The sequence below is a fragment of the Heteronotia binoei genome, chromosome 2 (genome assembly GCF_032191835.1).
Source record: "Heteronotia binoei isolate CCM8104 ecotype False Entrance Well chromosome 2, APGP_CSIRO_Hbin_v1, whole genome shotgun sequence".
In the NCBI taxonomy this organism is placed as follows: domain Eukaryota; kingdom Metazoa; phylum Chordata; class Lepidosauria; order Squamata; family Gekkonidae; genus Heteronotia; species Heteronotia binoei.
The window spans coordinates 52,593,671-52,618,878 of record NC_083224.1 but is presented as its reverse complement, the minus strand read 5'-3'; the positions used below and the strand labels follow the sequence as shown (position 1 = coordinate 52,618,878).

At 41.4% G+C, this 25,208-nt stretch overlaps 1 protein-coding gene across 1 annotated transcript in view; it reads left to right on the top strand.

The window, feature by feature from the left end:
* Positions 1-3,331: 3,331 nt before the first annotated feature.
* The window catches only part of ITCH (itchy E3 ubiquitin protein ligase), a 91,333-nt gene continuing 69,456 nt past the window's right edge, over positions 3,332-25,208 (top strand). Inside the window, exons 1-2 of the mRNA XM_060230983.1 lie at positions 3,332-3,455; positions 22,996-23,086. Coding sequence (XP_060086966.1) covers positions 23,017-23,086 — 70 coding nt within the window. The 5' untranslated portion in view covers positions 3,332-3,455; positions 22,996-23,016. The remainder of the gene's footprint in view (positions 3,456-22,995; positions 23,087-25,208) is intronic.

The window sequence follows — 25,208 nt, the reverse complement described above, 5'->3', positions numbered from 1 at the left end:
GAAGCTTGCACATGGCCTTGTATTATTTTGGTTGGTCCTCAAAAAGACACCACAGACCTTTTGTTGTTAAATTTTCTTTGGTCCAATATAATTTCTTTGAAAATAATTTATTTAAAGCATACTGTCAAATACCGGAAAGAATAGACAAAAAATGGCGCTGCTATGATAGTCATGCATTTTTTTTAACAATATGCTAGGACAGTGGTCCCCAACCTTTTTGGCACCAGGGACTGGTTTTGTGAAAGACAATTTTTCCATGGACCGGAGGGGGGGCAGCGGCAATGGTTTTGGGATGATACAATTTTGCACTTTATTTTGGTGTGGTAGTTAAGTGGGAGAACCGGGTTTGATTTCCCACTCCTCCACTTGCAGCTGCTGAAATGTCCTTGGGTCAGCCATAGCTCTCACAGAGTTGTCCTTGAAAGGGCAGCTTCTGGTGAGAGCTCTCTCAGCCCCACCCAACTCACAGGGTGTCTCTTATGGGGGAGGAAGATAAAGGAAATTGTGAACCACTCTGAGATTTGGAGTGGAGGGCAGGATATGTAAATCCAGTGTGTTGTTGTTATTGTTATTATTACTACTACATTGTAATATATAATGAAATAATTATACAACTCACAGTCCAGTTGCTAACAGACCACGGACTGGTACTGGTCCATGGCCCGGAGGTTGGGGACCCCTGTGCTAGGATGCTACATACAAATGCCACTTTCCTTATTTAGAAGGTTTATAACCTTAACAGAGGGGAAAATCTCTCCATCTCTGCCATTTTAATCCCACCATTCCACAGAGGAGATCAGAACAGCTCTTGTATTGTATCCGCAAAACAACCAGGAGTAGTGAGACTCAGTGATGAGCTCAGGATTACCCAGTGGGATTCATGTAAGCCTAGGGTTATTGCGCCAGAATTTTAGGGGAGACTAGGCCATTTTTGGCTTAAGTTCCTGTAATTAACTTCTCTCTCTCATAGAGCCTTGCAGTTTGGCTGTGCCTATAGTCCAGTTATTGATGCTCTCTGTCCCAGCACAAAGTTTACGTATTAGAAGTCCTTGGGACTAGACTTTAAGTCTAAACATACATGATGTTTATCTCAGAGGCTCCTCAGCCATTACCCTTAACTGAAGTTGTCTGGGGCTTTTTGACCCCACAGATTGTAATTAAATCTGGGCATGGTTTCATATGCCAATGAGGGGCAGGGTCATATTCTTGATTGACAACTATACATGGCTAGCAAGGTATATGTATGGCTTGTTTTCTCATTATTAGTTGCTACACACCAACCACTCCAAGGATTTGATGGGTTCTTGGTGAGTAGCTGGAATGTACATTCCTTGACTTGTAAGTGTGCACAATTCTAAATATTGGAGATTATTTTTGTATGCTTTGTATGATTTTAAGGTTCAAAAGTAGATCTAGTTTGCAGCATCTGATCTCTCTCTCTGTCACACACACAAAGTCTGCTCTCTGGTCACCCCCATTCATTCCAGGGAGAACCCTGGGTGGGTTCTGGGGTTCCAGGTGGTGGCCTGGTCAATAGAATTCCACAACAGCCACTAACCTCCATGTGGGGCCCAAAGACCTTCTAGAATTAAACATGCTTTGCAAGCAAGGTTGCCAGCTCTGGTTTGATAAACTCCTGGAGATTTGGGAATCTGGTGACCTTAGCAAGGAATAATGCCATAGAGTCTACCCTCCAAAGCAGGGGTTTCCTCTAGGGGGGCTCATCTCTGTAGCCAGAAGATCAATTGGAATTCTGGGAAATCTCCAGTCCTCATCTCTGGTTGGCAACCCTGTCTACAAAATAAAGCAATCTGTCACCCTGGAGGCAATGACAGCTTTAGAGAGTGGACTGTAAGGGGCATCGCAGTACTGCTGAGTTCCTTCTCCTCAGATAGTGGTCCCAAGAATTTCCCAAACCAGAGTCACAACCCTATGTCAGAATGAGGATTTGAACCCAAATCTCTGTCATCTGACACCCTCTAGCCCCTTGCACCAAACCAGCAGTCTCACAGTCAGTTTAGGAAATAAGTAGCAGAGATGGGGTGAAGGAGATGGCAAAAGAGGAAATCAGTTTAGATTATTTGTGAAAGGCTTTGTTTGCTGAGCATCCTACACCAGCCTTTACAAGAACAATTAGTTAATAATGTTTTCTTCATTAGGGTTTGTAGAATCTTTCGGGCTCAAGTGCCGTGTTCTACTGGAGAAAGTTTTCCTTCCAGACGTTTCCAAACGTCTGGAAGGAAAACTTTCTCCAGTAGAACACGGCACTTGAGCTCGAAAGATTCTACAAACCCTAATGATTTTACCAGCCGTGAAAACCTGAAATCTTTGAAATGTTTTCTTCCTTTAGAGTTATCACAACCATTTCATTTTTTCTTTTCACGCTCCTTTGACAGCTCCATATAAAAGCATACGTTCAGCAAGACAGCCTGCTTCCTACATGCAGATATGCTGGAAGGAAAAGTATAACATACTATATATAAACTGATGAAGGAAGCGTTGACGCGTGAAAGCTTATACCCTGAAAATCATTGATCTGTCTCTATGGTGCTACTGAACTCAAATCTTAACTGTTCTACTGCAGACCTACACGGCTACCCCAAAACTTTTGAAGACTCTGATGATCCACTGAGGATAAATTAGTCTTTGTTCCTCTCTATCTACTTCGACTAATTTAATTTGTGACATAAATTAAAACTCCTATGTCCTGGTAAGTAAAGACACGCTTTAAGAACTTCACCTACTGATTTCCTGCCAGTTGGGCCAGCGTTAAACAAAGGCCCGGAAGGTCCGGCGGTAGCGGTATCCGAGACAACCACGTCTTCCAAACAATGCTGTGTGTACGAAGGTGCGCAGGTAGAATGATCTTTGTGCTCGCCTACCATATTTCCAGAAGTGTGTAGCCATGTCAAACTTTTGCAGCAAAAATAAAACAGGAGACTTGGGGCCCCTTAAAAACTAACACGTTTTGATTTTATTCACGGAAGCTAACGCTTTTACATGCTTAAAAAACACGTTAATAGTTAATATGCAAGAAGACTCCTGCTTATTTTCTCTAAAATAGCAGCTTGTCCTCATAGTTCGAACAATAACGTGTGTACTTGTAATAATCCAGTCGCCCATCTCACGCAGTTGTCTGCGATAGCGGGACGATAGGCACCGTTAGAGACCTAAACCTCACAAACGATCAGCGCTTCCTCCTGACAAGATAATCACAACAATGTCAGACCCAATCAGAGAACTAGGGTATTTGGGACGAGCACGGAGGAACCAATCAGAATGCGACTGAGTTTTCCAGCGGTGTGCTGGGAGTCGTAGTCCCACCCGTCTTCTCCGCCCTCTCTCGGCTTTCTTTAGCGCATGCGTTTGCTGTATACGACTTTGGTTTGTCGTTGCTTCAGGTTGGACTCGGAGTGGGTGCCATCTTAGGCGAGGAGTCGTCGCCTTTCTGGCTGGTAAGAAGTATCTTGCGCTGTCTTCTGTAGCCTGGCGAGGAAGTGGGTGGGCCTTGGGAGATAGCGACTATTTTCGTTCCCCTGCGAGGTGCTTCCTTTGAGCATTGGGCGGAGGGGGCTGAGTTGGGCCTGGCAAGGGCGGGGTGGGGAGGCAGACGGACGGAGATATCGCAGCAGGTGCCGCAACCGTCGGGGAAAGACACTGAGAAAGAGTACGTGATAGAAGGAAAGCGGGGGAAGGCATCCTGGGGAGGGGAAGGGTCTCTTGCTGGCTTCTCAGAGCCTGCTAGCCTCTTTAAAACTTACCTTGGGGGTCTTCGACTTTTTGCTGTCGGACTGAGCGCTGTGTCTCCCCCCCCCCCCAATCTTTCCCTGTTTCTTCTGCTCCCTTCCTTTGCCCCCCCCCCCCCCCGGGGTAGTGTTAGGTTGTTGCTTCTTCGGCACCTTAAGGCTTTTCTTTGGTGCTGTCCAGAGACACAGATATTGAAAGATCGCGTAAGGTGGGTTGGCGTACAACAGGATTCTCCCAGGTATCCACAGCCTGGGTGTTAAAGGATGGATCGAGCGAGGTATCCTAATCTTTATCAGTCGTTCTGGGCCGTTTGATGATTTTTTAACTTAGAGTGGAAAGGGTGCGGCCGTGAGCTTTTCACCAATTCGACTTATTTAGCTAATGTTTAGGTTCTATTCTTTTAGATCTTGTAGTTTATTGAGGTCTGAATAGATCTTGACATTGTCAAAGTTTCAAGATGTGTTTTATCTAGCTGAATATCATTCCTGAGTAGTATTGTTTTTATTTGTATTGGGCTGTGCGATTTTGTTATTGACAGCTGGTTTTGTTTGTTACTGGGAAACACCTTTTCTTTGTTTGGAAACGGGCCAGTTGGGTACAGTGACTAGATGTGTGAAGTTCCAGCTGAGAGCTTAACGTAACTGTGAAACTGTATTTGCCGATATCAAGTGGGCTTTGTCTAGCTGTCACTTATTAGCCCATGGCCCTGTGTATTTACAAACATTTCAGTTTTTTTTGCCGGGGGGGTGGGGCTTCACTGCTGTTAACCTCACATGTAGCTGGTGTGAAATTGTTGCGGGGTGAATTTTTCTGCCTAGATTGTTGTGAAGCTTAGATGTTGCTTTGAAGTCTTAAGAAAAGTATTTTGAAGTGAAGTTTTATTTATTTATTTTAGTATATTTCTATTCTGCCCATTCCCTGTAGGGTTCAGGGTGGAGTACAGCATATTGAGTTTTTAAAAAAATTCCCATAGAAGAGAACTGCTTTTTAGTTCAGGGTCAGTCCTTGTTCCAAAACTCTAAATTGCTTAGGCCCCTTCCTTTGAGACTTAGGAAAGAGCAAAAGGAAGGCTTAAACACTTTGTAAAATAATTTTAAATGTCTAAGTCTTGCAAGTTATGTTCTAAACTAATAGCAATTTTATTGAAGAAAATTGTATTGGAGAAAAACAGCCCTCTGTGGGGGAAAGAGGTTATGATCTGGTATTACATACACGTGGACTATTGCACCCTTCTTAAATCTTCGTTTGCGAAGCCAAGCCGAGAGAGAGACATATTTTATGGTCTATGACTGCAGTAGCAGAAAAATGTTAATACCATTAATTTCAGTAGAGCCTGCTTTAGGTAACTGCTTACCACTGAGTTTAGGGTGTCTAAGCCCTGTTAACACAGTTTTATTCAAGTGTTAGTCTTAAAGTTGCCACTGGACTCTAACTTCGTTAAATCACTGATCTTACATCAGCTAATTCTGCATTGTACTGGGCTGTAAGGCTGTAGGCCCATATACTCTTACTTGAAAGAAAGACCTCAAAACAGTGGGATTTAATTTCCAAGGAAATGTTTGTTTGAATGGACAGTTTGAAATATTCTTTTACAATTTGTTCTGTTCTTTCCCCATTCCTTTGAATGAATTGAGCTTAAAGAGTTTTTTACAGAGCCAATGTAGTGCAGTGATTATATGATCTGGAAGAGCCAAGCTTGGATCTCCACTTCGCCATGAAACTAGCTGGGTGAACTTGTGCCAGTCCCACACACTCTCACAGTTGTTGTGAGCATTGCTGCTTTGGTCCTCTGGGACCCCAGAAACTGCAAAAGCTGTTGGAAAGAGAAAGTATTGCAAGTAGATGTGTGAAATATCCCAAGGTGATAGAATGTTGTTCCATGTATAAGTCTGTAAAATATATGCTGGTGCATCTCAGCAGTAAGGAGGTTCTGAAGCAGCGAGAAGATACTTTTGAAGCTTCACTGAACATCATGGGCTAAGAATGAAATTGAAGTGGTTGGTTGTGCAGGCTGGAAGAAACCAACCTGAAGCAAGTTCTGTTACATAACACAATGATGCTCTGGACAAAGTACAACTTCTTAATAATGTTGACTACTAGGAATTTGAATTGTATTTAAAGGTGGCTTGTTACTTAATGTTTCTTTTTGGAAATGTGAACAAATGAGAGGAGAGGCAGTGGAAAACAACAAAGGCAGGTATTTCTGAAACATTCTGGAGATTAGGCAGCATGCTGCTTATATACAGAAGAAGAAGAAGATGATATTGGATTTATATCCTGCCCTCCACTCCGAAGAGTCTGAGTGGCTCACAATCTCCTTTACCTTCCTCCCCCACAACAGACACCCTGTGAGGTGGGTGGGGCTGGAGAGGGCTCTCACAGCAGCTGCCCTTTCAAGGACAACCTCTGCCAGGGCTATGGCTGACCCAAGGCCATGCTAGCAGGTGCAAGTGGAGGAGTGGGGAATCAAAGCCGGTTCTCCCAGATAAGAGTCTGCACACTACACCAAACTGGCTCTCCAGAGAAGTTTATACAAGTTATTTTGCTACAAGTTATTTGTTAAACTATAAGAATGCAATCCTAAACACAGATACGTCCATCTTAAGTCCATTAATTTCAACTTTGCTTATGGTTGCAATAAAAATCCTTTTTGTTACTTGTTTATAGAGTGGTAAAGCTGCAGTACTGCAGTCCTAAGCTCTGCTCACGACCTGAGTTTGATCCTGGCGGAAGCTGGGTTCAGGTAGTCGGCTCGAGGTTGACTCAGCCTTCCATCCTTTTGAGGTTGGTAAAATGAGTACCCAGCTTGCTGGGGAAAAAGTGTAGATGACTGGGGAAGACAATGGCAAACCACCCCATAAAAAAGTCTGCCATGAAAATGTTGTGAAAGCAACATCACCCCAGAGTTGGAAACGACTGGTGCTTGCACAGGGGACTATCTTTGCCTTTTTAAAAAAAAAATACAAATTAACATCTCGTTTGTGTTAAAATAAGTGGGTTCTCAAGAGTCTTTCATTTTGTTTTTTAATTATGTTTTAGGTTTATGCTAAAATTCTAAGCATTTTCCTATTTTTGTCAGAGGAATTCTTCAATTACAAGCAATATTTCTTACAGACATGTTCGCTGCAAACAGCCAAAGGAAGGATATTAGTAAAATACTACTGAAATAATTCACCAGAATTATCCTGCAGTGCATGATAGTTGTACACAAATAAAATTTAAAAATTAAAGTTCAAAACAAGAAAAACCAGCTTATAAAATAGAAGACAAGACTTTAAGGGGGACAGAACTGATGTCAGTAGGTTTGCTGTGCTGTTGGTGATGACCATCTAGAAGTGTAGCTGTCTGTCAGAATTTTGTCTTGTCCATATTCTATACCAGTCAGAAAATATTTCTTTTAAATCCTTTTGCTGAATATCTAACTCACTTTCTTTTCAAAAATAAATACAAAACAATCACACTGGACTGAGTTTGCTAATGAATGTTAAGGTTTTTTTTTCAAGGTTTCAGTATATGCTTGGTATAATTCGCTGGCTGAAAAAGCTATGACCTCTGAGACATCTTTGTACTCCAGTTTAGGGAACCAAGGCATGGTCTGCATCTTATGACTTCTGCACATTAGGCCCTCATTCTTTGGAAGATACTGACACTTGAGAAAATCCTACATTAGGGGACAGTTGTTGGCATGTTGTAAGAACCTTGCCAAAGGGCCATCTAATCTAGCATCCTCTTTCCAACTCTGACTAGACAGGTGATTCTAGAAAGCACACAAAGATGATGTAAAGGCAGTATTTTTTCCTGTTGTTTCCTTCTAGTTACTTGTATTTTGAGGCACGTTTCCTGGAAGCTTGGAGGTTCCATTTAGTGAGCATGGCTAATAAACGGCTAGTTAAGTATTCATCTATGAATAAAGGCACCTAGACCAGCAGCCATCACTATATTTTGTAGTAATGAATTTGTTAAATTATGGATTATGTGGAAAAATGTTCTTTTTCCTGTTCTAAACCATCTGTGCACTGGTTTTGAGGAATTGTGGTATCTTTTTAAAATCTAAAAAATTACACATTTTTCAATTGGTAATTCCTAAGAATTACTGCAAGCAGAAATAATCCATATAGTGATGTATTAGTGCTTAGGGTTATTTCTAGTACAAGTACTACATAATGTCCCTCAAACCCATTCAGTTTGCTGTAGTGGTTAAGTGTGCAGACTCTTATCTTTGGTTTGATTCCCCATTCCTCCATTTGCAGCTGCTGGAATGGGCCTTGGGTTAACCATGGCTCTTGTAGGAGTTGTCCTTGAAAGGGCAGCTGCTGTGAGAGCCCTCTCAGCCCCACCTACCTCACAGGGTGTCTGTTGTGGGGGGAGAAGATATAGGAGATTGAAAGCCGCTCTGAGACGCTGATTCAGAGAGAGAGGCGGAGTATAAATCTGCAGTCCTCCTCCTCCTCCTATTCTTTCTCCTCTTCACAAAAATTCTACACTTAACGTAGTACAGTAGTTCATTCTATGCATGGTGGGGGACTGTTATCCAATTATTTATCAACAACATACTGAAGCAATTACTAGCATCTGTATTCAACAGTTGTTGGATGAGAAGGGAGAGAGACCTCTTGCTGAGAGCTGACAAGTTGCAAATTGATACAGACTACTGTATGCTAGATTGCTGTACCCCAAATGAGCAGCAAGTGGCATAGGTGAATGTTAGTGAAAACACGACTTTAGAGATAGTTGATTGACTAGCCTGAGGGTGTACAGGTTTACAAAACACTGTACAGAGTGCAGCACTCATTCAGATTAGTTGGGCATAATCTGTAAAAGTTGAATGTTGTCTGACAAGTAGAGACTATACACTTTCATTGCTGTAATGTTCACGTCCTCTGATTTGCAAGGACTCAGGTCACTAAAATGTTAGCTGTCTATGCACTGTTGCATAAGTATGGTGTGATCACATTATGAAAAGCTCTGACATGAATTTGGGAGTTGACTTGCCTTGATTCAGAACCTCTAGTAAGAATGTCTCCATGTGTGAAGGGTATTTTTATGAATCCTATAGATTTATTCAGTAAAAGTAAATCTACAGGATTCATAAATCCTGTAGATTTACTGTTACTTAATAAATAAGCATCAGTCGTTTCTGACTCTGGGGTGACGTTGCTTTCACAACATTTTTATGGCAGAATTTTTACGGAGTGGTTTGCCATTCCTTCCCCAGTCATTTACACTTTACCCCCAGCAAGCTGGGTCCTCATTTTACCGACCTCTCAAGAAGGATGGAGGGCTAAGTCAACCATGAGCCAGCTACCTGAACCCAGTTTTCGCTGGGATTGAACTCATTTATTAAGTAGGACTCTGCAAACTCACAGCTGTCTCTGCATTTACCCCTAGAGAGTCTTTCTAAAACATTCTTAAATGAAGTGTGCTGAAAAGCAAGCCCCCCCCCCCCACACACACACACATCGCTTCAGTTGTATGAAGCCTGGTTGTTAGCACCAGTGGATGATTTGGAAGTGCCTGCATGTTTTCATTTGTTAACTATATCCTGCATCAGTAAGAGGGAAGCTCACAATTACTGCCCATTCTGACTTTGAGGACATGGTTGTCCCTCCCTCCAGTGCAATAGCTGTGCCTAAATTAACATAATTGTTACCTCTTAATACCTTTAATCCCTTGAAGTATTTTTGAGGGAGGGTAGAAGAATGGGTTTTCTTTACTCCTACAGTGTATGCTTATGTATAAAAGTAGCAATTCTAACAGGAATTCATGGTCTGGATTAAATAGCAGAGTAAAGGGAGTTACGTATATATGTGATATAAAACAGTGAACACATAGTTAGGAAACTGAAGAACTGAAACTTTTTTTTTATTTAGTAGCTCAGGCTTAAATAATTCACAACTAATTTTCTTAGAGAAGAGGCCTCATAGATTTTTTTTTTAAATATAGTAAACATTATTTATTTAAAATATTTCTGTGCTGCCTTTCCACCCTAGTAAGGCTTTGCCAAAAGATTTTGACAAATGGAGCAGGCAGTAGTAGGTGCCCCCACACCCGTAAGTGCTAGCAAAACTGCATTAGGTGCATAGCTATGTTTGAGATAGCCATGGTGATTAAAAAAAAGTTTCTTGTTAGCTGTGGAAAATGAGATATCAATTAGGTGGAGTAACATTTTACAATTTGTATGTGGCTGAAATCTTACCTTTTGAGATACACATTTTGAGTTTCAGTTGCATTTTTATCCATAAGATATGCAGAATAAGGAAAGTTACAGTTTTTACTGAATCATCCTATACTGGATTAGGAGTCAGCAAGCTCTTCAGACTTTCTCAAAGGGAAGAACGTGCAGAGGACTGCCATATATAAAGACTATTGCCAGCTGTCTATAGCTGTATATCTTAGTGGTCCTGTCTCTGCTAACCACAGCGGGTTGCCTAGAGATCAGAATGCTTCAAGTAAATTAATGGAAATTAGAATAGCTTTGAGGAATTACTTTACAAGATAAGAATTTTCACTCTTCAATTGTAGTAACACGAATTGCAAACTGATCTCCCAGTTTAAATGTTGTAACTGCATTCTCATATTTGTATATTTAAAATGGATCCTTGAGGGCAAGGAGCACTATGTATGAAAAATTTTATACTGAAAAGCTTATATGCTGTAAAATGTTCCAGAGTACATTTGTTGAGGCTCACATAAAGTAGTTGGTTGGAAAGGTACATTCGGAAGAAGGTGTCTCTTTTGAAATGTGAGAGTTTGGTTTTACTTTTAGTTAAACCCTTGTGAAACTTTGTTTAATGTCTTCTAAGATTGTGGATGTTTTTAGTTGGTGAAGTATTTAGTCCTGCTCCAGAAACTGCCAGGAGATGCCAGTTACGATAATAGGTTTTGTCACTAGGAACTTGTCCAGAACAACCAAATCATTGCCAAGTTTATATTCTCATGCTTATTATAGACCCACAGAATGTACAAAAGACATGTAATTACACGCCATCCTAAGTGGAGCACCTGTTTGTACTTATATCAAGTAGGGAAAGCATTTTTCTAAATGAATATGGGACAGGTGCTTGAATATCACTGTAATTCTTATTGCACTATCAGCGTAGCTTTAGACAAAATGACAGTTCTCCAGAACTCTGTTAATATTGCTGTTGGGACAGAGGCTTGATCTAGAACAGCGGCTCCCAACCTTTTTGGCACCAGGGATCGGCTTTGTGGAAGACAATTTTTCCATGGACCAGTGGGGGGGGGAGGGCAATGGTTTTGGGTTGATACAATTGTGCACTTTATTTTGGTGTGGTGGTTAAGTGTGTGGACTCATCTGGGGGAACCAGGTTTGATTCCCCACTCCTCCACTTGCAGCTGCTGGAATGGCCTTGGGTCAGCCATACGTTTCGCAGAATTGTCCTTGAAAAGGCAGCTTCTGGGAGAGCTCTCTCAGCCCCACCTACCTCACAGGGTGTCTGTTGTGGGGGAGGAAGATAAAGGAGATTGTGAGATTCAGAGTGGAGGACAGGATATAAATCCAATGTCGTCTTCTTCTTATTATTATTACTACATTGTAATATATAATGAAATAATTATACAACTCACGGCCTGGTTGCTAACAGGCCATGGACCAGTACTGGTCCACAGACCAGGGTTGGGGACCCCTGATCTAGAAGATCTTCAGATCCGTTCATCCTTGGGGTTATATTAATCAGACTTCGAAAAGACTTTGAAGGCCAGGTATTTCCCAAAATGTTTTCTTTTCTGGCTCTCCATTATGTTCAGTGGACTTCAGGACAGTATTGTTCAAATTTCTACTAATCAAGGCACACATTATTTTAAATTAAAACTAGAGATATGGAGATGTGGTTTACTTTTATACCCCAGTAGCTTTTCTTTTAGAATACATAAGAAGAGTCCTGTTGCTCTTGGTATATCTGGCATGCCCAGAGCAGTGACTCACACAGTGCTGCAGTATGCACCCTCCATGAAGGCAGATGATCCTACTACTTTGAGAATTACAACTAGTACAGATGCCTGGAAGAATTACTCTTCCCCTGCTGAAGGTGATAATTTCATTTATTTAATGTATTTATATATTCTTCCTCTCTGCCATGACACCCAAAGTGTAACAACTGGCCAATGCATAGTGAGCAAAACAAAACAGGAAAGGGGGACAAGAAGAGAAGGTGTAAAGAAGCAAACAGGTGTAAGCTCTTGGATGACTTATAAAACTGTTCCATAATAATTATGCAGAATGTCTATGAGAAGGAAGTAGACAAATGGCAGTTGTTCCCAGTGAGACCAATGGAGAGGGCCTCTCTTTCACTTATCTATAAGGCCAGCACATTGAATCATGCAGAGATGCAATGGTTTGCCACCTCAGATATTGGATATTACAGAAACATTGAATTAATTAGTTATGGGGCATTAATATGGGGCATTAAAGTGCCAATGCACTGACTTATAATGACTCCAGCAAGGGGCTTTCAAGGCAAGTGAGGTGGTGTGCCATTGCTTTCCTTTGTAGAGTCATCCTTGGTGGTTTCCCTTCCAAGTACTGACCTTGCTTTGCTTTTGAAGTCTGACTTGATTGGGCTGTACCATGCCACCTTCCTTCCATGGTGCATTAACAGTTCTTTGGAATATAGTTTGGGAGTTGCTGTATGGTATGCTGTTGGTTGCATATGCTTGGATAAGGGTTATAACATTACAGGTATGAGAGTATTTAAGAACTTCATAGTAAAATATTCTTGCTTCCCTTTTAAGAGATAGATTTATTGAAAATTTGGTGTGCTGAATTCTGAGCATTTTATCAGGGTAGCGAAAATGACCCTGCCCCCCCACCAGCTGTTCAGAGTTCAATTGCTTACATTTCTAGAGAGCAAAGTTTTAAATTAATAAAAAATTTATGCCCCAGGACAATTGAGTATTTTTGATTATTCACATTATGTGTCTTAATAGGGCTAGGCACAGAGTTAAGAAGACCCTTAAGATTATTAATGAATCATTTGTTTTGCACTGGACTGATTCAAGCAGGAATGATGGGGGAAGGCGGTGTAGTAGTAGGCTTGATAAAGTTGTGAAAAATTAAACTCCTTAAAATTCACTGTGAAGCTTATAAAGCTATCAGCATCTGGATAATACAGGTTTGTGAACTCAGAATTTGTGTAGTAATAAACAATGCAGCTTTTTAAAAAGTTGATCCTTTTCTATTTGTATGTTTTTAAAAATGCTAAATGCAGTTCAGACTGTCAAAGAGCAGTGATTTTTCGACTGCTGTCTAGTGCAGGGGTGTAAAACTCATTTGTTAGGAGGCCCAGATCCAACACAAGTGGGGCTTTGTGGGGCTGGGCCATGTGTGACATAAAATGTAATGTGAGGTAGTGAAGATAGAAGCTTTATAAAGGACACAGGCAAACACAATTAGATATATTAATTTTTAAGTTAAAATACAAATGTGCTTAAAACTATTGCAATATTTTGTTTGGAACAAAAAGATGGGGGAATAATGGGATTTGAAAATGCAATTTTAAAAATAAAACATCAAGAAAAAGCACAAGGATCGCAGCAGAAATTAAAAATATAAAATGCTCTGAGCCTGGGAAAACAATGAAATGGCAGTGCGAGCTTCTCACCCCTGCCCCCCGGGGTCTACTCAGATTGGCAATGGTTATGCATTGTAATGTCGCCCTTTGGCTGTGGGTTCCCAGGTTAGAGTACTCACTAGGTCAGATTCATTGAGCAGAGACAAACTGGCTCAAAACATCAACTCTTTATTTGCAAGGACACAGCTCCAGGAAGCCTGAGCTTCAGTTGTCTATAAAGGAACGCTGATCTCCACTCCATTGAAACACATTGCAGCACAAACAAAGTTGCAAGGAAAACGTGGAATGGATCTTCCATTAAGGTTCCTGGGCCCTATCTATCTGGGTGCAGAGACTTTAATGGAAAATTCATTCCATGTTCTCCCCACAGTTTTAATGGAGAGCCTGTTCCATGTTTTCCTTGCAGCTTTGTCTTTGCTGTAGCTTGCAAAGACAAGGCAAAAAAGACAGGGAATTGAAAGAGAAGGACATTTCATGGGAGCTTCAAATGGTGAAGACAAGAGGGGGGAGAAAAGAGCCCCGGGGCCTGATTAGACATCGAGCAGGCCAATTCTGGCCCATGGGCTGGACATTTGACACCTCTGGTCTAGTGTGTCATAATCAAAGTAGCTTATTGGCTTTCCTTTGTATGATAAGGTGGCTTGTGGGAGAAAAGACTGTACCCATGCTGAGTACCATTAAAATCTCAAACATTGTATGAGATTTCACCTAGAGCCATTAGACTGCAGAATTATCTTTTAATGAAGAACTCAGTCTGCATTGGCTACAAATTGTATGTTTCTGGTAGATTGGGTTATAAACAAAATGAACTTGGAGTTATTATCATGCTTATTTGAATTCTGAGTTGTAAATAAGTTATAGCACCTTAAATACAACAGATGCTTAAGAACAATAGAATTTTGTTTTCCCCCGGCTTGGATGCAGAGTGAATTTCTAGAGCAAGATAACATAATTATCATGGTGATTGTGAGAAAAAATGTACCGGTAGTTGTACCTGTATGCAAAGACTTTCCAGTTATGTTCAATGTACTTAATATAGGTTATCTACATTTTAGATGGTCTCTATATTTAGAAATATAATACCATTGTAACGGCACAAAATCATATAGTATATTATTTGTTACAGTTTTACCATATTCTTCTTGTTAGTAGCTCAGAGCAGTTTACATGTCTTCTGAGATGATACAGTGCTCAGGGCTTTACTTCCTTGGCTTGCACAGTGGAATTAAACATCTGTTCAGACCATGGCAATAAGCTATAGGTACCCTTAAGCTTTATTGATCTGTTTTGCTTTTTCTGTTAACATAGCTTGCCCAATGAAACATATGAATCTTGTTATTTGATAACTTCTTGTCCTTAGTGTTCTAGCCAGGACTTTTTTTGAGCAGGAACTAAGTTCCGATTGGCTTGGTGTCCAGGGGGTGTGGCCTAATATGCAAATGAGTACCTGTTGGGCTTTTTCTACAAAAAAGCCCTGGTTCTAGCCATAGGGTTAATTTTGCTTTGTCTTAGTTACAAAATGAGATAGCTCTGCCTGTTGCATTTACTTCGTATGTATGGTTAAAATGCTTTCTATCCTCCAAGCACAAGGGATGTTTTCTAGGTACAGCTAAAAATGGTAAATATGATATAGTCAAATGAAATTGCTAGTTATTCTAACCAGCTTAATCTAAACTTGGGTCACTGTTTCCTGCCAGCAACAGACACATGTGTGTTTGACACAGTGGAGTGGATCTTAGGATGCCACTAAGCAAAGTTAATTAATAGATTAATTAAAATATTTATATCCCACTTTTTCTTTTGGCTCAAGTTTGAAGCCTTCCTCAAACTTAAGTGGCTCTTCTGCTGGAAGCAGGCTCCTTAGGCTGAAGGAAGGCTACTTGGTGAATGGTTAGAGTGGTCCCAGTATCATAAACAGAACTCCACTTTTCCTTAGGCAGTAAAAAGAATAATAAACCTTGAGGAAGCAGAATTGATTGGATATCTGGCCCTTCATGCCTGTCCTTTCCATATTTTCTCCTTAGGCTCTTGTGTCTAACAGTGTCTTAGCAGTTTACAGTGCAAGCAGACATGCTTTAGCATCACAGCAGCTCAGGCAATAGTTACAGTGAATTCATTTCAATGTGTTGGAGTCCAGTCTCTTTCCTACATGCTTCTGCGATATCACAGAAACTTAGCTAGTAATGACAAGTGCTTGCAGGTTAATAGGTAACTGTCAGTCGCTGTGCATCTTAAACTGTCACTTACTCTGTGCCTTTAACACAGAGTAGGTGACAGTTTTTTAAAAATTCAGTATGGTTTTTCCCCAGAGCATATGATTTTGTTAATTAAAGCCTTATGCACGTTTCCACGTATTGTAGACATAAAGTTGTCATAAACTACCAAAGACTGATGAGACTGCTGACTCTGCTCTCCACCACCCACTGCTGACCCCAGGACAGATGAGGATTGTCCCTCTGTGGAAACAGCTAGGCAGTGGCTGCTGCTAGGCAACTAACCTTTCTTCTCTCAGTAAAAAGCAACCAAGCTTAGTTCTCTCAGTAAAAGGTGATGGGGGAGGTCCTTTCAAATCCTATTTTGGCCTTTGATGGAGAACCAGTTTGGTGGTTGTTAAGTGTGTGACTCTTATCTGGGAGAACCAGGTTTGATTCCCCACTTCTCCACCTGCACCTGCTGGAATGGCCTTGAGTCAGCCATAGGTCTGGCAGAGGTTGTCCTTGAAAGGGCAGCTGCTGTGAGAGTCCTCTCAGCCCCACCCACCTCACAGTGTGTCTGTTGTGGAGGAGGAAGATAAAGGAGATTGTGAGCTGTTCGGAGTGGAGGGTGGGATATAAATCCATTATCATCATCATCAACTCATTGGTTGACTCCACTCCTCTCTCCCACACAAGTGGCTGTTGCTAGCCAGCCAAGCTCCTTCCTGTCAGTCAAAAGCAACCAGCCTTAGTTCTAGCAGTTTATGGCTTTCTCTACTCTCCCACCGGCTAAGCTGCCTCTTGCTCTGCTTTGCAGAGGAGAGAAAGAAAACCTTCCCTTGACTGGCTGAGAGATGGAGGAGGAGGGAAAGAGCCATAGAGACAGCCTTCTTACGATTGGCTGAGGGAAGGCTTTTTCTTGATTGGCTGTGGACTCCTCCTTGACCTCTGGAAGGGAAACAGGCAGGGGCCATTTTGTAGAAAAATAGGTGGTTGAGCTCATCCAGGGATTGTTATGCAGCTGCACCTACTATTCAGTGGACCAGGAGGTGGAACTCTCAGAAAGGTTCAGTGTTGGAATGAACCACACAACACGCGTGTTGAAGAGAAAATGCTCAGCTTGCAAAGGCAAACTTCCTTTATTATATAGGGTTCAGGTATCCGAAAATATCTCAGCTTAAGACATAGCAACACAAAGATTCTCACAAGAAGCATGTAAAATATTCTGCTTAGTATGTACAAAATCTACAGTAGCTTAGCAAGTTCCTGAAATACCACTGTCTCAATGTGATCGGTGTGAGAGCGTCTATGTTTCCAGACATTACAGAATCTGGGTAACTGGGCGCGTGACCCTCCCACGCCTTTAGGGGTTACAATAGCAAGCAGACACCATTCCAGCTACACGGTCCTACAGTTCAGGAGCTGCGCTCCTGTGAGCTCCCACTGAATCCAAGGCCTGAAAAAATGGCATCCTTTATCAGCAGGCCAGATACAGAGAGACCAATAGGGAGGGAAAGTGAGAGACAGATTAAAGTCCTGTGCTTAAGACCAACAACATTATCAGAGAGAGTGAGTGTTGGTTTGAAAGGTATCACTAAGGGCCTCTGAGGGAGAACTCATTGGGGTTAGTCCTAACTATGGCTGCCAGTTCCAAGTTGATGGGAAATTCCTGGAGATTCTGTGGTGAGGAGGGCATAGTAGTTAAGGATTCAGAGCGGGGTCTACCAGACCCAGGTCCTTGCTGTGGAAGCTGACTGGGTGATTTTGGACCAGCCACAGACATTCAGCCTAACCTGTCTTGCAGGGTTGTTTTTCAGATCAAAGGGGGGAGAGGAGAATGATGTAAGCTGTCCTTTCCTAGGTGAAGGCTGCAGGGAGGAGGAAGGCAATGGAAAGCTGAAGTCAGAGGGCCAGATGAAGGGAAGGAGACAGGGTTGCCAACTCCAGATTAGAAAATTCCTGGAGATTTAAGGGTGGAGCCTGGAGAGGATGAGGTTTGAAGAAGGGTGGGACCTCAGACAGGTATGCCATACACTGCATCCCTCAACCAGCCATTCCCTTCTGGGGAACCGTTGTTGTTGGCCTCCAGGTGAAGGCTGGAGATCACTGTTTTCCAGATGGCAGAGATCAGCTTCCCTTGAGGTGTGTGTGTGGGGGAAATGAATGCCTTCTTGGGTGAGTGGATAGGAAGACAGCAAGGGGGAGGGGACTTATCCAAAGCCTCTTTCTAGAGCCCATTGTATTTTTATCTTCAACAGGCCTTATTCGTAGTATAAAAATAATATAATAATAATAATTTTATTTAATAATTTTTTATTTCTATCCCGCCCTCCCCGCCGAGGCAGGCTCAGGGCGGCTCACAACATAAAATACACTGTACATCAAATTATACTTATAAAATCATGGTTAAAACAAATTACAGATTATTAAAATTAACATTAACAATGCGGCGTTATAAACATTAGATCTTCAGTGGAATTCAGTAACTAAAAGCATTTTCAGCAGCATTTCCTAGCTTGTCATTAGTTGAAGGCTATCTTGAAAAGGTGGGTCTTACAGGCCCTACGGAATTGATCTAAGCATCGTAGGGTCCGCACCTCCTCAGGGAGTTGATTCCACAGCAGTGGAGCTGCGACAGAGAAGGCCCGGTCCCGGGTGGCCTTCAATCTGGCCTCCCTTGGCCCAGGGACATTCAGCTGTTTTTTTCCAGCTGACCTCAGCGCTCTCTGGGGCTCATATGGGGAGAGACGGTCCCTCAGGTAGGTAGGTCCTCGGCCATATAGGGCTTTAAAGGTGATAACCAGCACTTTGTAGCGAACTCGGTATGCCACTGGCAGCCAGTGCAGTCCGCGTAGCCCCAGCTGTATGTGCTCCCACGTTGGGAGCCCCAGCAACAGCCTAGCCGCCGCGTTCTGCACCAGCTGCAGCCGCCGAGTTTGGCACAAGGGCAGCCCCATGTAGAGGGCGTTGCAGTAGTCCAGTCTCGAGGTGACCGTAGCATGGATCACCATTGCTAGGTCACGGCGCTCCAGGAAGGGGACCAACTGCTTCGCCCATCGAAGGTGAAAGAACGCGGACTTGGCAGCGGCCGCTATCTGTGCCTCCATTGATAATGAAGGCTCCAGAAGAACCCCCAAGCTCTTGACCTTATGGGCTGCTTTCAGCAGCACACTGTCAAAGACCGGCAAGGGGATTTCCCTTCCCAGAGCACCGCGACCCAAGCAAAGGACCTCTGTCTTCGTTGGATTCAACTTCAGCCCGCTCAGTCTGAGCCAACCTGCCACGGCTTGCAGTGCTAGGTCCAGGTTTTCTGGGACGGAGTCAGGTCAGCCGTCCATTAGTAGATAGAGCTGGGTGTCATCAGCATATTGATGGCACCCAAGCCCGAACCTCCGAGCAATCTGGGCAAGGGGGCGCATATAGATGTTAAACAGCATCGGGGAGAGAACTGCCCCTTGTGGCACCCCGCACACTAGTGGATGCCTCCGGGACCGCTCTCCCCCAATAGCCACCCTTTGTCCCCGTCCATCAAGGAAGGAGGAAAGCCACTGTAAGGCCAACCCCCTAATCCCTGCGTCGGCGAGCCGGCGGGCCAGTAGCTGATGATCGACCGTGTCAAATGTGGCCGACAGGTCCAACAGCATCAGCACCGCCACGCCGCCTCGATCCAGATGCCGCTGGAGGTCATCTACCAAGGCGACCAGCACTGTCTCCGTCCCATGACCTGGACGAAAGCCGGACTGGTGGGAGTCTAAGGCGGAAGTGTCATCCAAAAAACTCTGCAACTGTGACGCCACTGCCCTCTCTATAACCTTACCTAAGAATGGTAGGTTCGAGACCTACCTAGGATATTGTGTTTTGAAGAAACATTAAAATACAAAATCTGTTTTTCTGCCTGTACAGTAAGATGCTCAATGCATATTCTGGTTTGTTTAGAACATTTCAAAATAGACATTGTGTCATCTAGTAATTCAGACTGACCAGTTTTCTTTGGCTTTAAGAGCCAGCACCAAAATTTAGGATTCAGACATTTTACAGACTTCATGCTTTTGTATTTTAATGACATATTTTGTAATTATTGCTGCTTCAAAACCCAATGCTGGCCTCTTCAGTTTCCTGTAATTTTATTAAAACTGTGACAAATGTTTTGTAGTTTATACATAAATATGGGATAACTCTGGATGTTATCACCACAAGAGAAACTAAGTTCTAACCATAGCCTAACTTCTTCCCAATATATCAGCATTTCATTATTGGTTTAAAAACCAATTTAATTGAATGTTAGAGCCAGTATAGAAAGCAACTGATAAAGGTATGTTACTGGTTTCTCATGCTGAGAATTTACAGAATTATCCGTTACGCGTAATGTCGTTTCTTCCTCCTCCTGTATTAGTATGTAATATAGACTGGGTTTGTGATTCTTTACTGACAGAAATTTTATTGCTTTAATACCTAATAATGGTAGACATTTATTGTAATCTCCAGCTATATAGAGAAGAAACTTTAAATACAAAAATACAAAAACTTTAAATACATGGAACAAATGTTGAAAAAATAGTTGTGTATGAGCTCAAAGTGTTTTCCATGTAGATGCTGAAGTGATGAAGAAAAGTAGTGAATTTGAGACAGCTGAGTTTCCATGCCTTTCACATGATTTATAATTTTCATATTTCGAGTAGTTAATATTACCCCTTCCAGTGAGGAAAAAATGTGTATGTATGAGATGAAAATGCATGCCATTGATACATCAGGTTCTAAGAGGTTCCTGGTTGTAAAGCATATTTCCCAAAGTTAAAGATTTCCGGAAGGAATAAAACCACTGCTGACATCACCCAAGCAAATGTTTGAATTATTAATTCTCGTCTGCCTGAAAGTGCTAGCTGCTTATTGATTGCACTGTGATAATTTTAAAATTGGAAAGGAACAGTAAGTGTTATTTGGGGCCTGTTCAACATTTTGGTTTAAATGTGTGGTTTGCAAGAATTCATGCTTTCCACATTGTGTCTTTTTTGAAAAACCCTGTCAAATGCTATCAAGTGTCAGTTTGTGCATTCTGAAATACTTCTATCACATGGGCTGTTTTTCTAGTGTGAATAACATTTGTTTCAAAACTATACTGTGTTCTGGCTATATCTGAAGACGTAAGCAGTGACTCATGAAAGCTCATACCCCTACCACACTTTTAATGCTGCTAGACTTTTCTTCTTTTCTACTGCGATCTGATTTTTAATTAATTCAATTTCTGTTTTATTTACTCTTTCAAACTTGAGGAATATCCAAAATGCAGAACAAGTTTGGGCTTTGTTTGTTTTTAAGAAAAGCTTAAAATTGGAAAAATGAGATGGTGGGGAGTGAGCAAATACAAATTCATAACACTGGTGGTGGCAAATTTTTGGGGTGCAACGGCTTCAGGGTGGAATTAGATGGCAGTATTAGTGTGATATATGTTGTTGCAAATTTGTGATGGCAAGTTTTGAGGGTGCAATAGCTTCAGGTTGGAATTAGAGGGCAGCATTAGTATGTTTTATGTTGTCCAAGACCATTGGCTTATTGGATTATTTGAAATAAAGTAAGCATGCATCCGGTATCAAATTCACTGAATGTTATATTATCTGTTAACTGACTTTCAGGTAGGGGAGGTATTTGTGGATTTCCTGCATTGTGCAGGGTGTTGGACTAGATGACCCTGGAAGTCCCTTCCAATGCTATGATTAGGTATGTGAAGGTCAAGAAATATTTGGGAGGAAAATAGTATGAGGGCTTCTTTCAGGTTTTCCAATTGGGAAAATTAGGGAAGCATTGTACAAAGAACCTCTTTTGATAATGAGTAAAATGCTTTAAGAGACAAGGTTGTACTCACTCCCGATGTATAACATGAAATAGTCTGAGAACTCTGTTCAGTTTTTCAAATGGAACAATTGAGAAATTTGGAGGAGTATTGAAAAACAATGCTTTGAATCTCCCCCCCCCCCCCGGTTAGAATGAGTGAATTTTTTAAAGGCAAAGTTTAATTCTAAATATGTAGTGTGACCATTTTTATATAAAACACACTTACAGCATTAGATAATGATAGTTCCTGCATTTATTGTATATACAGCAAATTTTCAAGAATGTTTATTGCTTAAATATGAATATTTTGACATAGTTGATATGCTATGTGTTTAATGATGACATATTATTAAAGAGTGCAGTGTTTTTGATAGAACAAAATTTGAATCCATTAGCACCTTAGTCCAGTAGTGCTTTCTGTGTTAAGTTTAAAACTCGATATCCAAATATGCTGGTAGTCCTTATTGTGTGCCAGTATGACATTGTTTCTGTCCAAATTACTTCTTGGTTACTGTTTCCACAACCAGAGTAATAAACAGCAGACCTTCAACCCTGCAAAATGAAAGCCTAAAAATTACTACAAAAGTTGCCATGTAACTTAACAGCTGCCAGAAATTTTGCCACACACAAAGTGTTTTGTTTATCTTTATCTCTGAGTACAGCCAAAATAATTTAGCTTCTGAAGAGATACATTTTGATTAACTAATGGAGAGATCAGTTCAGCTCTTTGAATCAATTCTGTTGTTGCCACAATTGTAGCACCTATGTGAATATGGAGTTCCATTGAATCTTCCTGACATCACTGCTGAAGGGTAGGGCATTCAGGCACACAAGCATGAATGCCCTTCTATACTTTGGAAGAGTTCGCTCAGATGGATAGTTAGGCATTTTTGTTGGAGGGTGTTTCTGTACAAATACACTTTTCTTTACTACAGAATTCAGTTTATTTCTTACCTCTCGAATGGCAAAAGTTTTTATACATGGGCTAAAGTAAGCAGCCATTTGCAACACTCATATTGGGTATCTTTGCAGCTAAGATATTTATACTTTTACATTCCATAAATATCCCAAATGGTGTGATTTTATATGCTGAGTATAATAAATGATGTGTTTTATGTTGTTAAATCAGTAAAATAAGTTTAGGTTTGGTAGAAGCGTTGCATATATTTCAGTTTCCTGCCAAATGTCCCATTTTTTTTTAAAGGTTGGGATTCTATGACTTCAAAATATCTGCCAGGGGAATAAAGTTGCCTTTTTTTGCCACTAGTTGACTGGTCCCCCACTTGTTTGGACCTTCCTGGGATTGAGAGTGAAGGTACCATGTTTAGTTTCTCTTCTAGGACTCCTTGTGAAACCATTCCAGGCCAACATAATGACTGGAATTTGGCTGTTCTACATGTATAGTTGTGTATTCACAAACCTAGATAAATTAGTCCCGATCCTTAGAAGGCCTAAAGGATAGTAGAGCTATGTGCTAGCTGGGCTAATTGAAGAAAGGTCGGAGTATCTAGATAATAGTTTAATATACTGTTTGGATGTCATGTGGAGTGAAGTTCTGCTATATTTAGGTTTGCAGTCACCGTTCTTAATTTTACTTTCTGCAGCAAGAGTGACATTCTTATTTCTTCATTCAGGTTCATGAACCTTCCTGTGGTATGGCTGGTAATGGGTCAAGATCAGAGTCTGTCAGTGGACTAACTATGAAATCACAACTTCAGGTCACTGGTAAGTGACTAGAATAGTATAATGTAAGGTCCATAGGCCAACTGTTTTTGGTTCATGGAGGAATTGTGTCTATATAACCCTTTTCTACCCCTCTATGGGAATTTCAGAGGCCTATCAGCAGAGGTGAACATACAAGTATGCTGAATTAAATTATTTATACATTGGGCAGAGACATTTTCCATGAGTGATACCTAAGCTTCTTTTTAATGGTGAGGTACTTTGGTCTGAATCTGGCACCTGCATACAAAGAACGATCTGTGCTCATAAGCTATTGTTCTCCCCCCTCCCTGGGTAGAGGCAGCTTATTCACTTTGTTGTATGTCATGGTTCCTCCTTTCTAGAATTTCATATGTGAGTTGACATCTATGCCAATAAAGATTTTGATTGATTGATAGGTATGTGTGTTGACATTTGTGCCTGTGAATTACTGAGTTAGTGGACACTTAGTGCTATTACCATAGACCTCAGAAAATTAGGGCAAGGGGGCAAAAATGGAACAAAAAATGAATGATTCAAGCAATGGGAAAGCTGAGTGATGGGTAGCGGAGAAATCTGTGAGTAGGAAAAGACAGAAGTGCAGACATGGGATTCAGAGAAGCTTAGGCTAGTGCAGAAAGAGTAAAGAGAATGCTATAGAGCAGGGGTGTTGAACTCATGGGGGATGCATCTGACATAAATGAGATCTTGTTGGACCAGGCCATGTGTGTCATAAAATGTAATGCAAAGTAGTAGAGATATGCAATTTATAAATGACAGAGACAAACACAGTTAAAGATTTTTTTAAACTTAAAAGTTTAAAGGTTAGCACTCTTGCAATATTTTGTTTATTTAACAATCTCTGATAACTGACACTTCTTGCTCTGAATTATTGCATCAAAATCTGTAGACAGTGTCTGTGCTGTAGCAGTCTTGCGTATGTTGTTCAGGTGTGTGTATCTGTAAGTTGCAATCATACTTTTCATTTATTGACATTTATTACAGAAATCTCATGGCCAATGTTTTGAGCCTAAGATCTAGAGGAAAATATGAAATAGCTGGGCAGTGTGAGCTTTTGTACCTAAGTTGCTTCATGTGCTGGTCAAGAACATGTGAAGGCACCATGACACAGACTGAGGGCTATGTGTTTGTCTACATAACTATAATCTTCCACAGAGAAATAACTACAACTCCTTTGAGGCAATGCAAGAATAGAGGGACAGCAATATAGTGGTTCGTATCAGCCTACTTATCTGGGAAACTGGGGTTAAAAATCCCCAGTCTACAAAGGAAATGTTTTGGGTGAATTTGAGGACACACACTCTCAGCTTAATCCACCTTACTGGCTTGTTGTTATTCCTCATCTAAATTGTTCACATGGTTTCCTACTGAGAAAGACTGGATAGTGAAGGCCTGCATACAGTGAAAAGGGGGAGGCAAACCCAGTTGAACCCAGGAGAGCCAACAAAAAACTCTCTCTCCCTCTCTCTGTAGCAAGACAAAAAGCTTATACCTTGACTAAAACTTTGTTGGCCTTAAAGGTGGTTTGTATCTCACATGATCAAGAGAACTGGGCAAAGGAAGCTCTGGCTCTTTCCCTCCCTCTGCAGGGGATGAAGAGGGGGAAGAGCCACAGCCAATAGAAGGAAGAGAGGGTTGGCTCACAAGCTTTGCTGTGTGATTAAGAGAGCCTGGCAAAGCAAGCTCTCCCCCACTCCTCCCCAAGAGAGGAGCCTCGGCCAATGGAGAAAATAGAGGCTTTGCTCTGTAGCTCCTGTATGATTGAGCAAGCCTGGTAAAACAAGCTGTAATGTAGAAGGAAACAGAGAGGGAGAAGAAAGCAGAGCATAGAGAAAAGTGGTAGTGGTAGTGGCAGTAAGCCTTGGGGTTGCAGAGAGATCTGTAGGTGGGAAGCTTTTTAAAGGCTCAAGAAGAGAGGGATGCAAAGGGAAAAATACATATGTTGTCAGGGCAGAGAACTGAAAGGTTAACAAGTGCAGAGGAACCTTTAATGCTACAGAAAAAGCTTAAAAAATATTTTGTATTGAAGAACAATGCATTTTGCTGGTCACCATTTTTATATGGCCTCCTTAGGAAAAAATGGCTGAATTTTTATACTTTCATTCAAAAGTAACCAAGATGAAGA